This window comes from Antechinus flavipes, chromosome 3, assembly GCF_016432865.1.
Source record: "Antechinus flavipes isolate AdamAnt ecotype Samford, QLD, Australia chromosome 3, AdamAnt_v2, whole genome shotgun sequence".
NCBI classification, from domain to species: Eukaryota; Metazoa; Chordata; class Mammalia; order Dasyuromorphia; family Dasyuridae; genus Antechinus; species Antechinus flavipes.
This window is the reverse complement of record NC_067400.1, coordinates 558,949,134-558,965,804: the sequence shown is the minus strand read 5'-3', so window position 1 is coordinate 558,965,804 and position 16,671 is coordinate 558,949,134. Positions and strand designations below refer to the sequence as shown.

The window sequence follows — 16,671 nt, the reverse complement described above, 5'->3', positions numbered from 1 at the left end:
TGACCTCATTTCTTTCTTAAAGACCAAGCCTTAAGGCAAAACCAATCTATTTCTAATTGGCCACCAATAGGTCCCTGGCCAAGACTTCTTCTAGCAATGCTTGGGTCCAGATTTACTAAGAATGAATGTAAATAGCAAATATTTCTGCTTTGGCCAGAAACCCTAAGGATTCCCCTCTCCCCGATTTATTTATTTATTTAGAGGTTTTTATTTTTGTTTTTTTGGACTAGGTGAAAGAGGAGATTCTTTGCTTCACTTGCTATTTAGCCTTAATCACTAAATGGATAGGACCTCAGTCAAACTGAGACCTGTTGAAGACCTTAACTTAAAAAGTCTCTCATTTTATCTCCAGTCATCCTGATCTATATTTTGCCCCTGGACCCAGATGGCTCTGGCGGGGAAAGTGAGGCAGGTGATCTTTTACAGCTCTCCCTCATTGAATCCAATTCACGTGCATGTCATGACATCAGCTCCCTGGTGGTCTCATAAAACAAAGGTTTGTTCTCCTTTACTTATTGAATTGATGATAATTGGGGCCTTTTGAACACTCTGTTGAGTAGAGACGACAAGGAATATTTAAGCTGGTGTTGCCAATTCTTTGCTCCCTGTGTTGGGAATTATTGTTTTTAGCTTTATGACTTAGCAATGCAAATGCTTTGTCCCTTCTTTTGGCTTTACTTGAATACACTTTTTATTCTTTCTTCCTTAGTCCCTAGGAAATCTGAGGCATCCTGTTCTAGGAAACTAAGAGCAGTCTGCAAATGCAAGAGTCAAATCAATAAGCATTTATTAAGTGCTAACCATGGTACTAATCTTTAGAGGAACAAAGACAAAAAACAAAATGTTCTCTGATCTTAGAGAACTTGTTATTTCTTCTATCGATAGCTCGTTCAGTCAGTGAGGTAGAGAATGACATGATAGATTTATTTTGGTCAGATAGGAGAGCTTCAAGTGTATTCCTCAATCAAGCATAGAGAAAAGGACAGGATGTAAGTAGAGCAGGATTGATAGGGTGAAGCAGGAAGTATGGGTACAGTTAGGGAAGATCTGAGAAGGCGGGTCAGTCATTCAAAAAGCACTTTTTAAGTAAATGCCTATTATGTGCCAGGAACTGTGCAAGATGCTAGTATTACAAAGCAAAAGTGAACCACTCCTGCTCTGAAGGAAGTCACATTATCTCATGTACATATGCAGAACAGGCTTTGCTTTCACTCTCCAAAACTACTATAACATTGGCAGGTTAGATTTCTAGAAGGGGCACTTACTTCTTCCCTCAGAGTTTTAAGGATAACTTGAAGAGAGAGAGAGAGAGAGAGAGAGAGAGAGAGAGAGAGAGAGAGAGAGAGAAAAGGAGAGAAGGAGAGAGACAGGTTATACTGCTATACCTCTTTCTTAGGGCCCATCAATGTGTTTCCTCTATTGATTATCTATTAATATCAATTATTGGGACAGACTTAGTGAGCTTTTAGAGACAGTTGTTTACCAAAGTGGTATGATAGAATCAGGTAGTATAAAAATTATCCCCCAAAATCTGAAACATTCTTCCACAAGTACAGAGGTCAGGCAATGGTCAATTGAAGCTTAGAGAGAGCTCTTGTCACAAACGAGCAAGCTCATAGCTCCCAAAGTCCTTTTTTTCCCCTTAGGAAAGTGCTTATGAAGTTCCTATAAGTATAGCATATTCCTTTTAGGGACCTCACCCCAATGTGTCACAATGAATATGATTTGTCCTTGGCTTCTGGTGCAGACTTGGTCAATTTTTATGGCTATTTTTGGATCACTTCTAGATCAATGAGAAGTCCTAAATATTCTTCTCTTTCGCATCCTCTGGTTTTGAAGAAGGGAGGAAGAGATGGTCTTATTTTCCCTTTCTAGCCTTCCAAAGATTCTCTTTCAGGGACTTGGCTGGATTGCTTTGCCCTCTATTGGCTCCACAGTGGAACACAGGTTCTAAATTTCATTCCGTCCATTGTCTTTCATTCTTTTTATATTGATTAAAGACCTTTCATACTTTGTTTAATGGTATCATTTGATTCAGTGAAAGTGTTTCCACTTTTTTTTTAATAACAGCACAGTATGTACTTAGTACATAGTATCATTTAATAAATATTAGTTGAACTAACTTTCCAGTCATCTATAATGTTACATATTATAGTTATCTGTATTCACTACTAGTATTTTACCACTTGCTTATAATTTCCAGTAGCACAGGAACATTATATGATTGCTTAATTTTTGTGTGTTTCAATGCATATGCTCTTTGGTCAAGATTTGGACCTGAAGGTAAGAAGAAATGATAAGACCCTTATGATTCATACTTTTTTTCTCCTCAGGTTGCATTTCCTGGTGTTTGATACAGAAGAGGTCCATGATGTATTGAGAATCTGGGATGGACCTGTGGAGAGTGGGATCCTCCTAAAGGAGCTGAGTGGCCCCATGCTTCCCAGCAACATCCATAGCACATTCAGCTCTGTCGTCCTACAGTTCAACACTGATTTCTTTACCAGTAAGCAGGGCTTTGCCATTCAGTTCTCAGGTCAGTGCTCTCTCAATTCCAACCTCTCCTCTATTCATTTAATTTTATTTCACTTCATCAGACATTTATTTAGTCTTTTGTATAATTCTGCCCAGGAGGACTGGAGAAGAACTCATCTTGCCCTTGGATAGAGACAAAACAGAATTGTTGAAATAATTAGCCAGCAGAATAAAGTGTTATATTAATTAGTGACAAAATGAGGGGTCCTGTCTCAAAGTGATGTGTTGGTAAGGAGATAGAGCAGGAGTCATGGAAAACAATGTAGAAAGTAAGACTTGAGCTGCCTTTTGAAGGATAGATAGACTTTTTTCTGGTTTTATTTTTTTCTGGTTATACGTGTATATTAACTTTTTAAATAAACATTTCTTTATATATTTCTTTGGGAAAAAAGTCAGAACAAAAAGGAAAAATCATGGGAGACGAAAAAATAGAAAAAGTGAACATAGTATGTGCTGATTTACATCATTCTCCAAGTAGACTTTTGATAGGACATGAGCTTGGATGGTATTCTGGGTGAAAATAACTTCATAATCAGAGGCAGAGAGGCAGGAATAAAAAATAAAAAGAATATATAGCAGTTAAATAGTGCTTTCTGATTTATAAAGCACTTTATATGTGTTCATTCATTTAATTTTTATGACAACCATGTATGATAAGTGCAGTGTTCATTTTTACTTCTGAGGAAGCTGAAGGGGAGAAAACTTGAATGTCTTGTCCAAGGTCACACACATAGTCATTGTGGGAGGGAGGATTCAAATGGTTGCATGACTCCAAGTCTAGCATGCTATGGTCTGGGCCACCTACAAGAGTATGATCCTTATAGGGGATAATGAGGATGCCACTGTGGTACTTGGTATGGATTTATAATAATAAGACTTGATATAATACTTTAAGAGCTTATTTACATTATCTCCTTTGAGCCTTACAAGTTAAGTAATTATATGTATTATAAGTGAATTTTCCATGGTCATTCTAACTAATAACTCTTAAAGGGGGGAATTTGATTCTGACTGAAATTCATCTCTCTATCCTCTCTCTATCCACAGAATAAATAAATATATCTATTTTCTATATTAGCATTTGCCTTCTAGAGGTATAAACCTGTTCCCCATTTGACTTCTCATTTAGCCATCAAAGACTGGATTAGATACTTGACATCCTATATCTTGACTGAGTTCTGGACACTTAATTTCTTCAACTCCTCCCTATACAATAGGGATATAGATTGATGGAGTTTCAGTTCTTCCCCACCCCCTAAATTTTTCTTTTTTTTAACCTGATTTTTTTAGTGTGGCCAGGCAGCTAGAGTTAAGTGACTTGCTCCTAGTACTTTTTAAGTGTCTGATGTGAGATTTGAACTCAGGTCCTCCTAACTTCAGAGCCAGTGCTCACTCTAGGGTGTCATGTGGCTTCCCCAAGAATATCAGCTTTTGATAGAATTGAAACATAATTATGGGTGGACATGGTAAGTAGGAGGCAGAGGAAGAGAGAATAGGACTAAAAAAAAGATACATCACAGTTTCTTACTGTGAACTTAGTTGTCAAAGTCCTTTTGAACATTTCCTATGACAGCAAACTCACTACCACACAAAGCAAGTTATTACAATGTTGGATGACTCTAGTGGCATAAAATGTCTCCTTTATTTTAAACTAAATTTTGCCTCCCTCTAATTTCTCATTGTTTTTAGGAATTCTATAGAATATGAAAAATCCCCTTTCCACATAATAATTCTTCCAGTATTTGTAGACATTAATCATCATAGGACTAAGTCTTTTCTTCTTTTCTTCTCCAGGCTAAACATCATGGTTCTTTCATTTCCTTATATAAAATGATTTAAGTCTCATTAGCATTCTGATCATTTTTCTCTAAACATACTTAACTTGTAAATGTTTCTCTTATGTGGTACCCAGAACTGAATTTAGCATATATGTGACTTAACAAGGTCAGAGTACAGTGAAGCTGTCACCTGCTTGCGTTGAATTCTAATCTGTTTTTTAAAAAATTGTATGTTTTTTAATAAAAATTTTGCCTTCTCTCCTTCAACCCATTGAGAATGAAAGTAAAATGAAAATCCCTATTACAAACATGATAGTAAAACAAAACAAATTTCTACAATAGCTATTCCAAAAATATATTTTTCTCTCTTTGAAATCTTGAGTCCTTAACCTCTCTCAAGAAGTGGGTGGCATGTTTCATGATAAATCCTTTGCAATCAAGTTTGGTTATTACATTGATCAGAGTACCTGACTCTTTTAGAGTTGTTTGTCTTTAACATAATGTTGTCATTGTATAAATTGTTCTCCTGGTTTTTGTTAACTTTATACTAGTTTGTAGAAGTTTTCCCAGTTTTCTCTGAAATTATGCCCTTTATCATTTTTTTTGCAGCACAATAATAACATTCACATACCATAACTTATTCAAGTCTTCTTCAATTTATGAATACCTTCTCAGATTTCTATCATTTGCTACCAAAAAAAGAGCTCTCAAAATTTTGTATATTTTTATTTAGAGTGTGTTTTGTTTAGGATAAATTCCTCTCTTAATCTTTTTGTTGAGTCACATCAGTCATGGCTAACATTTCATGACCCTATTTGGTGTTTTATTGGCAGAGATACTCGCTGATTGCCATTTTTCCCTTCAGCTCATTTTACATGAGGAAACTGAGGCAAACAGGGTTAAATGACTTGCCCAGGATCACACAGCTAGTAATTATCTGACTCAAGAAAATCAGGTCTTCCTTCACCCAAGCCGAGCATCTAGTTACCATTCCCTTCTCTTTCCTCTCCTTTCCCTTTCATTTCACTATTTAGTGAATTGTATTTCCCTATTTAACACTCACTCTCTCTCTCTCTCTCTCTCTCTCTCTCTCTCTCTCTCTCTCTATGTGTGTGTGTGTGTGTGTGTGTGTGTGTTCTTTCTTCTTTTGATCAGTTTAAATGAAAATAAGATTCAAATGTCAATTACTCCCCCACAACCTCTTCCCCTTGTTTGGATAAATATATACTTGCACTTGCAGATTGTGTGCAAGTTTTCCCTAATGATCCATCTTTGCCTCACCTCCCCTTCCTAGTGTATTTCTCTTTCCCTCTCTTTCCATTCTTCTCTTAAGATCACCAAGAATAGTTTCTAGATTTCTCTAAATTAATCCTCCACTACAACTTCTGACGATGATGATAAAGTTCAGAAGAAACACATTTTAGAATATAAGCAGTTTATTCCTTTTTAGTCCTTTATCATTATTTGATGATTATCTTTTTATATTTCTCATAACTTCGATGTTTGAAATTCAAAGTTTCTATACAATTCTGGTCTTTTAATCAGAAATGTTTGTAAGTCCTCTATTTTTTCCCCTGTAGGATTGTACTCAGTTGTGCTGGGTAAATTATTCTTGGCTGTAAGCTTGTTTTCTTTGCTCTCTGAAATATTATTTTCCAAACTCCCTACTTCTTTGTTGTTGTCAGCTAAATTGTTTGTAATCCTAACTTTGGATTCTTAGTACTTGAATTATTTATTTCTGATTGCAGTATTTTTTCATTGACCTAGAAGTTACCTGGATGTTTTCATTTTGGGGTCTCTTTCAAGATGTGACCAGAGGATTCTTTCTCTTTCTATTTTCTTGAAATAGTTTGTCTAGTCTCTCACCCTCTCTCCTTCCCTCCCTCCCTTCTTCCTTCTTTCCTCCCTTCCTCCCTCTCTCCTTCTTTTTTTCCCTTCCTCCCTCCCTCCCTTCTTCCCTTCCTCCCTCCCTCCCTCTTCCTTTCCTCCCTCCCTCCCTCTTCCTTTCCTTCTTTCCTTCCTTCCTTTCTTCCTTTCTTCCTTTCTTCCTTTCTTCCTTCCTTCCTTCCTTCCTTCCTTTCTTCCTTCCTTCCTTCCTTCCTTCCTTCCTTCCTTCCTTCCTTCTTCCTTCCTTCCTTCCTTCCTTCCTTCTTTCTTTCCTTCCTTCTTTCCTATTTATTTTGGTCATGGCTTTCATGTAATCCAATGGATCTTTTTTTTTTTTCCCATCCTTGATTTATTTTCCAGGTAACTTGTTTTCACTATGAGATACTTGTTTTCTTCTCCTCCTTTTATTTTTTTAGTCTCCTGATTTTTCTTTAATAGTTCTTGTTTTCTCATGGATTCATTGACTTCTACTTGGTCATTCTAATTTTCAGGAAGTTTATTACTTCATCAAAGTTTTATATCTCTTCTGCCAAGCTATCTTTCCAATTCTTTCTTCTATAACTCTCATATTTTCCATTTTCCCCTGATAGTGATCTCCTTTCATTGATTAAACATTTTTAACTCTTGCTTTATCTCTTCCAGAAATTCAAGTTCAAGTTATACCCATGCTGGGTTTTTTTTCCCCTTTGAGGCTATGCTTATAAAGGTTTTAGTCATTCTTTTCTTTATTTTGAGGGGTTTTATGTTTTGGGGAATTTATGTTTGGGGGATCTTTTTTTATTCTAAGAACTTTTTATACACCCTGGAATTTTTTTTTTTTTGGTTCATTCTTCCTGCCAATATTGACTTCAGACTTTATGTTAGGGCCAGTCTGTATATTTCTGGTGGGAAGAACTGAGCTGATCCAATTGATGTTTTCTTGGGATATTGAGTATTGTTATCTCAGAATCTCGGGGATAATTCAAGCAGGCTTTTAGTGCTACCATAGTGGTCTAATTCAGAGCCTAATTCAGTCAGAAAGCTGACTATTATGCCCAGAGTCTGAGCTATGGAGGTTCTTGATTTTAGTCTAAGTAAGAACAACAGCAGATTACTTTTAGACTCAACTACTGCCAGCCCACTGGGAAGCTTTGACGGTTCAGTGAGAGAACTGCTGTCTCTCCTCTGACGCCCTAGTTATTACTCTGATGGCTTCAGACTGGGCTAAAAGTTAGAATTTGCTCTGCTCTTGGGGCCTGAGTTACATGCTTTCTGAATTTGTTTTCTTTTACATTGCCTGTGACTACTTGTTGCTCTTCCCTAGTCTTCCCTAAACTTATAAACTTGAACTGGATAATAAGGTGAGAAATGTTGCAGTTGACAACTTTTCCTATAGCATGTACTAGATTATGGTGTGGGTCTAGGACTTCCTTTCTTCCTGGTACTTAGTCATTTCTTGGGTACTGGTATGTTCTCTGTAGGCATAATATTCACAGACCTCTCTGTCCCTCATGGCAACCTGTGCTATGACTGTGACTTTTTCTTAGATTTCTTGATTGGGTTTTATATTATGCATTTTCCAGGTTTTGTTGGAGAAGTTTTGTCAGGGAGCTCATTGTACTTTTTTCTGATACTCTCCCATGCTGATTTCTCCTTCTAAGTTCTATTAATTCTTTTTCCTTATATAATCATTATTCTTTTTACCATTCACATTGTACTTGATTCATAGAATTTACATCAATCAATATCTAGCCTTTTAAAAAAACAAACTGTTCTTTAGGCAAGTCTTTTTTCCTTGTATACATAACAACTATTTGACTCTAATTGCAGAACATCCTGTTTATCTCCATGAACTTTCATCTTGTTAATGTTAGTCTGCCTACATCTTCTGAAGCATTTTGTTTTATGAGGATAAGGATAGAATTTTCTTCCTTTGTTTCTCCTCCCTATTTGTTCTATTCATGCCAGCTTCATCTCTGAATGCTTTGGGGAGAATGTGATTTAGATTGATCTCATTCCAATTTTCTATAGATTTGTTTTTGTTTCTACTGGTTTATACTATTTTATAAGATTGTTTTTTTCCAACTAATCTCCTGATTTGATGCCTTGCTCCCTGCCCCCTGGGATGAGGTAAATCTTATTTTAGTCTAAGTTACTTGACAGCATAAGACATTCCCAGTCACCCAGACTCACAAAATGAGTGGCATCTTCTGTTTCTTTCTTGCCTTTATTTCCTATATAAAATACGTTGCCAAGACTTAACTTTTCTAACTTGACAACATCTCTCATATTTCTCATGCTGAGAATGTGACTTTGTTAGGGCAGACTAGTATCTTATAGGGCTAGTTCATTTTGGCAGTTGAAGAAAATGCTCCCCATTGGCCCAGACAATATACTTTACAGATACCTCTTAACTTGAGTTTTCATCACAAGGATTTGTCACAGTCTTCTTGCCTTTTTAATCCCTTTAGACAAGTTTTCTGAATGAGTTAATTAGATTCCCAGGCTTTTGTTCAAATTTATCAAAATGTACTTCTGGGATGGAACATTCATATTGAATAAGGAGAGGGTTGAGTTCCTTCTACTTCTCAATGAGAATAGTCCCTTATTGTCTGGTGGGTTAGTTCCTCTGGACTGCTGGATAGTGAGGATGGCTTGCTCTATCAGAAGAATTTGGATTTTATTCAAGATCATGTTTATCCAGACTTCTAATTTTTCCTTGAAGAGGATAAGAAGAGAGAGTGTGTGTGTGTGTGTGAGGGGACTTGGGGCTGCATTGAAGAGAAATGAAAAGGTTTGGAACACTCACTGTGGCAGGTGGGAAAATATATTTTTTAGGAAAGTGTAAAAAAAAACTGCCTTGCTATATTGAAGATTTAATTCAGGTTAGGAAATATAAATTCATAGTAAACCCAGACAGAATGTTTTTTTCTGATTTTTCTACAGCTGCATTTACCTATTCTTTTCAAATCTCAGACTAGTAACCCTGATTACAAAAATTAGTCCCTGCCTCCAAGGAGCTTTTAGGAGAAGATACATTCCACCCTTGATTATTCTTGGAAATCCTGGTGGGTTTCAGTTTTCTAACTTAAATTTCATTTCTCCAATTTGATTTTAATAAGTGTGGAAATCAAAATGTCCATCCATAATCTCATATCACACAGAGGAAAGCCACCCTAATAGGGAAGGATTGTTGTTTGTCCTTCATTCTTGAAGAGGACCATGACATCAGGGAAGTGATGCTGTCACATACAAATGAATTGAATTGAAGTGAGAGAGGGCTGGCAAGGTTACCTGCCTCATTTTCACCTCCAGAGTCATTTGAGTCCAGTGGGCAGATATAGATCAGAATGATTAGAGATAGCCTTGGATGAACTGGGAGACCTTAGCCTTTTTAAGCTAAGGTCTTTAACAGATCTCACTTTGACTGAGGCTGCACCATTCAGTGCTTAAGGCTAGGTAGCAATGGAGGCAAAAGATGTCCTCTTTTACTTAGTCCAAAAAAAACCCATAAATAAACAAACAAATCAAATCAATCAATCAATCTGGGAGGGAAGACTCTCCAGGTTTCTGGCCAAAGCAAAAATGATTGCTATTTACATTCAATCTGAGTCCATCAGGACCCAAACAATGACCAAATGGGGCTTGGCCTAGGAAGAAAGGAAAGAAAGAAGGAGAGAAGGAAAGAGAGAGGGATAGAGTGAAGGAGGGAAGGAAAGGAGGGAAGGAAGGAAGGAACAATAGGGTCAAGTTTCCTGTAGAAAGAAGGATTTTAGTTAAGACTTGAAGGAACCCAAGAGGCAGAGTTATAGAGCAAACATTCTTGCTGTGGGGCAAACCTAAGGGAAATACTTAAAGATGAGAGATGAAGTATCTTCTTTGAGAAATAGCCAGAAACCAGTGTCACTAGATGAAAGAGTATATGTTGGAGAAAGGGATAGGGAGAAGGAATAAAGTATAAGAAGAATTGGAAAAAATGTGGAGGTAGGTTATGAAGGGCTTTGAATGTATATTTATTTTTATATTCTATCTTAGAAATGATAGAGAGCCACTAAAGTTTATTGACTAGAGGGATGAGATGGTCAGAAATGCTAATTAGGAAAATCACTTTGATGATGGACTAGAGTTGTGAGAGACTGCAAGATAGACCAACCATCAGTCTATTAGCATAATGCAAGTATAAGGAAATTAAATGCCAAGATGGTAGCACTATCAGGGAACATATACAAGAGATATTATTAAGGTGAAATTTACAGGTCTTGTGAGTGATGAGTGACACAGAATGAGGAATTAAGGAGGATACCTAAACTGAAAGTCTGGAGGACTGTAAGAATGATTGGTACTATGAAAACAATAGGAAATGATATCGAATAGGAAAAATAATAAATAGAAATAAAAATAGAGAAAATAATATAAAATAATGTCAAATGAGAAAAATAGGAAATAATATTAAAATAATAAGAATGTTTAGAGAAGGGGAAGATTAGGATGAAAGACTTCAGTTTTAGACATACTGAGCTTAAGATATCTATAAGACATCCAGTTTGAGTTGTCTAATAAAGGAATAGGAGAGGTGAGCCAGAAAGAGGAGTATCCTGACAATTTAGAATAGCAGAGAGAAGAGTATAATTGACATTGTGGAAGGCTTAAGGAAGTCAAGAAAGATTATTGAGGAAAGGTCATTAGATTTGGTAATGAACAGATCATTAGTAACTTTGAAGGGAGCAGCTGGGTGGTGGAGCCAGGAGGACTTGAATTCAGATTTCTGATCTCAGACACTAGCTGTGTGACCCTGGGCAAGTTATTTAACCTTGCTTGTCTTAGTTTCCTCATTTGTAAAATGAGCTAGAGAAGGAAACTGTAAACACTCTAAGAAAACCCCAATGGGGTCATGAAGAATCAGACATAACTAAAATGAGTGAATAATAGCACGTACTTTGTATAGAGTGCTTTCATTTGAATGATGAGGTGCAGAGAATTGAAAAGAGAGTGAGAGGAGAGGAAATGCAGAGAGTCTCAAGGAGTTTAACTACAAAAGACAGGAAAAATGTGAGACAATAATTAGCAGGGGTAGATGGAGACACAATTATGCATATAGGCAGTAGGGAACATAGTAGATGGGGAGAGACAGAAGATAATTGAAAGGGGGATGATAAAGGACCAATTTGTTAGAGAAGATGGGATAAAATAATACATTTGTACATGTAGAATGATTTATTTTTCCAAGGAGAAGGGTCACTTCATGTCAGTCAGGATTGAAGGAGGAGATAGTGGCAGAAGGCATTTGGGTGATATAAAATAAAGAAGGAAGCTGAAGAGGAATGTCTCAACTTAGAGGGGAAACTGGAGGGAATTAGTCAATCTTCCTCCTTCCTAATCAATTCTCTTTCTCACTTATCTGTCAGTCAATAAACAATCATTAAGCACTTACTTTGTGACAGGCATTGTGCTAAGTGCAGAGGATACAAATATAAATAAAAAGAAAAGCCCATCCCTGTCTTTTAGAAGTTTATATTCTAATGGAGGAAGAAAATGCAAAAAGAAACTGAAAAGGAGAGTAGGAATTGGGGGAGAAGGCAGGAAGAAAAAGATTTAGCAGAAGAAGGTACTCAGTGTGAAGAAATATCGGAGAAACCCAAAGAAGCTCCAAAGCATATAGCTGCTGGGAAAAGAAGAACCCCTTCTTTAAAGAAGGATTTTGGAAGCTTTGGTTCAACCTTCTAATCAGAGGGTCAGAAAGCACTAAAGATATGTGAGTACCACTGATTTTATCTTACATTATGATAAAATTTCCACCAAAGAGGTTCCTGGCTCATGAAGGCATGATGGAGAAATCCAAAGGAGTCTGCTTATATAACTTGAAGGAAATTAGGTTTTTCATGAATCTTCTTATATTGCTATATCGGCTGCATACATTTTCTCGATTTTCCCCAAGTATCTGCAAGCTCCTTCTTTAGCTGTAAAGTCTTACTTGACAAGGAGAAGGAGAAGGAGAAGAAAGAGGAGGAGGAAAAAGAAAAGAAAAAGGAAGAGGAGCAGGAAGAAGAAAGAAGAAGAGAAGAAGGTGGAGGAAGAAGAAAAAGAAGGATGAGGAAGAAGAAGAGGAGGAGGAGAAAAAGAAAAAAGAGGAGGAGGAGAAAAAACGGAAGAAGAGGAGAAAAAGGAAAGAAAGAAAAATGAAGAAGCTAGTCATTATATACTCTTTTTTCCCTTTCTTTTAATACTTCCTCTAATGTTTGGGCTAGATCCTTGGAGACCTCAGGAACAGCTGGAGTCAGGATAATTAAAAGTCCTTAGTCTTCAGGGGGAGAAGTGAAGGAGATTCCCTTCTCCTGATCCTGTTGCAAAGTGAAGTTCTCTTGCCTCTCTCACCCCACCCCTTAATCCTTACCTACAATTATCTGTATGCAACAAACCTAGCCAGCCCAGAATTGTGAGTAGGGCCAATTTTCCAAACATATGCTAATAGAATCATTGTCTAATAGGTAATTAGCCTTAAGTGCTAGGTTGTCTGATTAAAGCACATCTTTTGAGAGTTTCAGATTTTTACATCTTCCTACATAAACTTCTCTCCCTTTACTTTAGTTTTTGATGTAGAGTGCTCCTTTGTTAGGGCCAACTTTCTGTATGTGCCCTGAATCCTATTTACCTTTTTTGTTTTCCTCCACATATACTCATTATCATTTCTCCCTTCTTTAAACTTTCAATCTCTCTCTTCCTTATTATCTATACATATGCCTAAGCCTCCTTTTACTCAATCCTTCCTGCTATCATGTTAAAAACTCTTCTCCTTTTCCAAGCTAAAATTCTTGAAAAAGCCATCTGCACTATTTTCTCTTCTCACTTCTAAGTCCCCTGAAGTCTGACTTTTTTTATTATTATTCACCTGAAGTTGCTCTTTACAGAATTATCAGTGCTGCCCCTCTTAACCTTTCTGCAGCTTTTAACACTGTTGATCACTGTCCCCTGATGGATAGTGACTTCTTTTGGGTTTTGTGATCCTCCCCTTTGCTGGTTCTCTACTTACCTCTCTGAATCATCTTCAGTCTCTTTGCTGAATCTGAAATCCTGTTACCCCTCGCTACAGGTGTCCCTCTGGGCTTTATCTTGGTCCTCTTCCCCTTTTTATTTCTTTTAATTCTCTAACCTGATAATCTCATTAACTCCCATTTGTTCAGTATCATCTGTATCTCTCTTTACTGTACTTTTGCATCACAGAATATGTATTAGAGACTTTAAACTTAAGCTTATAGACACTTCAAATCAAATATATCCAAAACAGCAACTGTTATCCTGTTCTTCACTTATTTTTCTATCCCTTTCAATCCCTCCATTTTACTGAGGTTTACCACCTTAGTGTCATCCTCAACTTTCCACTCATCCAGCCCATATTTCCAATCAGTTGGTAAATCTTATTTTTTCCTGTGTCCACAAAATCCTTTTAGATCTAGCCTAAAGTCTTCTTTTTATATTATGAATCATGTCTCATCATGCCAAATTACAAAAAATAAAGTAGAATGACTTCTTTAGTTTTTACCTCCCACCATGCCTTCCTATTTCTATGAATTGGTAATAATTTATTTCATAACATTGACATATAGTCAGCCATCATACAACATTGACATCATGTCACATTATTTTATAACACTGACACATAATCAGCCAGACATTGAATTTAGTGATCTAATGTTTCCTTCTAGGCAGATGAACTTTTTCTTAATTTTCCTACAAATCCTTAGTAATTTTTGAAACGGTTAACTAAAGGCTAAATTGACCAATATAAAATATTATGTTTTTCTCTTTCATTATAAGCATTTTTCTACATTGAATTTAGATTGTAAGCAATAAGCCCACAGAGACTTGTGTTTATCATTGTCATTATTATCAAAATATCTTCATTGAAGTTCCTATTTGATAGATTTGAAAAAAAAATTAATACTGTGTCTGTGTGTGTGTGTGTGTGTGTGTGTGTGTGTGTGTGTGTGTCTGTGTGTAGGATGGGGAATGAGTCTTTCATAAGTTTTCTATAGAAGTTATTCAAATATTGGAAAGCAACTGAGTAATGACTGTGGTATGATAGTGACATGATAATGAGTGTGATCTACTGGTGATAATGTGAAGGTAAGGTTGGGGTTGTGGACTTGCCTAATAGAAAGACATACAACTAGTGATATTCTTTCTTTTTCTTCTCCAGTGTCTACAGCAACCTCCTGTAATGATCCTGGTGTTCCTCAAAATGGGAGTCGAAGTGGTGATAGCCGGGAAGCCGGGGACTCCATTGTGTTCCAATGTGACCCTGGTTATGCTCTCCAGGGAATGGCCCAGATCAGCTGTGTGAAGATTGAGAACAGATTCTTCTGGCAGCCGGACCCCCCAACATGCATTGGTATAGAAAACCTGGTTGACCAGATTTCTTTCTTTTTCTTTCTTAAATAATGTCTTTTAGCAAAAATAGAATGAAAAAAAAAATTAAATGGTAACCAACTATAAATTACGAACAAGGGAATGAGTGGAGAATAAATGAAAGTTACAAAAAATTTCTAATCATCATCCTTCTTCAACTTAAGCACTCACTAGATCTGGTCAAATGTTACTTACATTCAATTATGAATTTCCCTTCTATGTCCTGATCTTATTTCCATTCTTTCTCACAGTAAGTAAGGAGGTGGTCAGAAAGAAGAGTAAATTGAGCTCACACTGGATAGGAAGCCCCTGAAACTTTGGAGTATTAGCTAAATTTGGAATAGCTTCTCAGTTGATATGGAAAAGTTGAGAATTTGTAGTCTAAAGAACCCAGGTTAAAATTCTGGCTCTGCCAACATGACATATGGAAGTCTTTGGACTACAGTTTTCTATCTGTAAAATGACAATATTTTACTACATAGCCTCCAAATTTCAGCTTTAATTCTGCAATGCTATTTTCATTTGTAATATTGGACAGGGCCTGCTCTGGGAAATTATGATGAGGAAGATGAAAATTTCAATACACTGGCAGCATCTCTGTTAATATCATTGTTTTTTCCTCTCTCCTGGGAATTTTTTTAATTTTACTTTTATTTCAGACTTACGTTTTAGTGTACACCTACCCATTGAATCTTCCTTGAAACAAAGAAATAGAACCACAAAAAAAATGGCCAAATTACTACAACTGACAGTATATTGCAGCATTCTGTTCCCATAGTCTCTGAGTTCCTTCCTTTCCTAACCTTTCCACTGAGAGCAGGGAGAGTATATTTCATCATCTACTCTTTCAACCAATATAAGTCTTTATAGGAATTCTTGCAGAGCCTCAGTGCACATTTGGTGCAGTGGATAACTCAAGAGTATGAGGGGTCAAGTAGACATCCACTTAATAAAAAACATTCATATACCTTCCAAGTAAAAGTAGTCTCTAGGTGGTTAGAAAACCATTCACAAGAAAATAAAATCAAGTAAAAGCTACTGGAAGTTAAAAGCAATGAGCAAGGATGTGCTCTGTAGGCTCAAGCCCCTTCAGTAGAATTAGAGCTGATTTTATGTCTTCTTTTACTCAGAGTTCCCACTGGTGGGTTGGAGATCAGTCCACTCAGGGGTAAAGTTAACTGAGGCTGTCCCAGGACCTGCCCCACAGCTGCTTTGCTCACAACAATATGACATTAGTATGTTGAGAGTGTAGGGGGTTTAATTCAAACCTTCTTAATTCCAACAGTAGTTCAACAGTTTACGTCCAAGCCAAAATATTCTCTCTCATTGTGACTTCAGCAATTTGCTGAATTCCTTGGACCTTAGGATCCCAAAATACAAAATGTGGCAGTAATTGGTTTCTCTCTGTCCTCTTAAGACATACACCAGAAAAAAGATAGATTATAGATGAAGTAATAAATATGTTGAAAGGAAATAATGCTATACAAAAGCCTGGTAATAGCATGACAATTGATTTCTTAGGACATCCACAAAATATAGAAAAAATATGGCTTTTAGTGGGTTGAAAAAAATAGCTTTATGTAATCTTGAAGGAACTTTGGAGCTGAGATAGTCCAACTTTATAATTTTGGAGATGAAAAAACTTGTGACTCAGGGAGGGAAAATGACTGTCAAAGACAATGTAGCCATTTCATGGCAGAGAAAGGGCTCAAATTCAAGCCTTTTGATGCTTTCTAAAATCAGTGATCCTTCATTTGATAAATATTTCTGAAGTATTGGCTGTGTTGAGAGGACTGAGGAAGTAGGGCCCATACACAGTTTGGCTAATGGATAATCCCTGCTTCAGTGGGCCTTACAAATTATTAAGTAGATGAGTAAAGATTACATTCAGGAGGTGGCATTGAGTTGGACTTTAAGAGTAGGAAGTCAGTTGGAAAAGAAGGAAAGGGAGAATATTTTAGCCCTAGAACATATGATAAAGGGATTATATATCTTGGAGGCAGTTTGGCTAGAGCATAGTATATACAAAGTAGAAAAATATAAGGAAAAAGAAAAACAAACTAGAAATGTAAAGTGAAGCCAAATTGTG

At 36.6% G+C, this 16,671-nt stretch overlaps 1 protein-coding gene across 1 annotated transcript in view; it reads left to right on the top strand.

The window, feature by feature from the left end:
- Positions 1-16,671, top strand: part of CSMD2 (CUB and Sushi multiple domains 2) — a 1,001,023-nt gene that overhangs the window by 769,243 nt on the left and 215,109 nt on the right. Inside the window, exons 26-27 of the mRNA XM_051987630.1 lie at positions 2,334-2,536; positions 14,374-14,565. Coding sequence (XP_051843590.1) covers positions 2,334-2,536; positions 14,374-14,565 — 395 coding nt within the window. The remainder of the gene's footprint in view (positions 1-2,333; positions 2,537-14,373; positions 14,566-16,671) is intronic.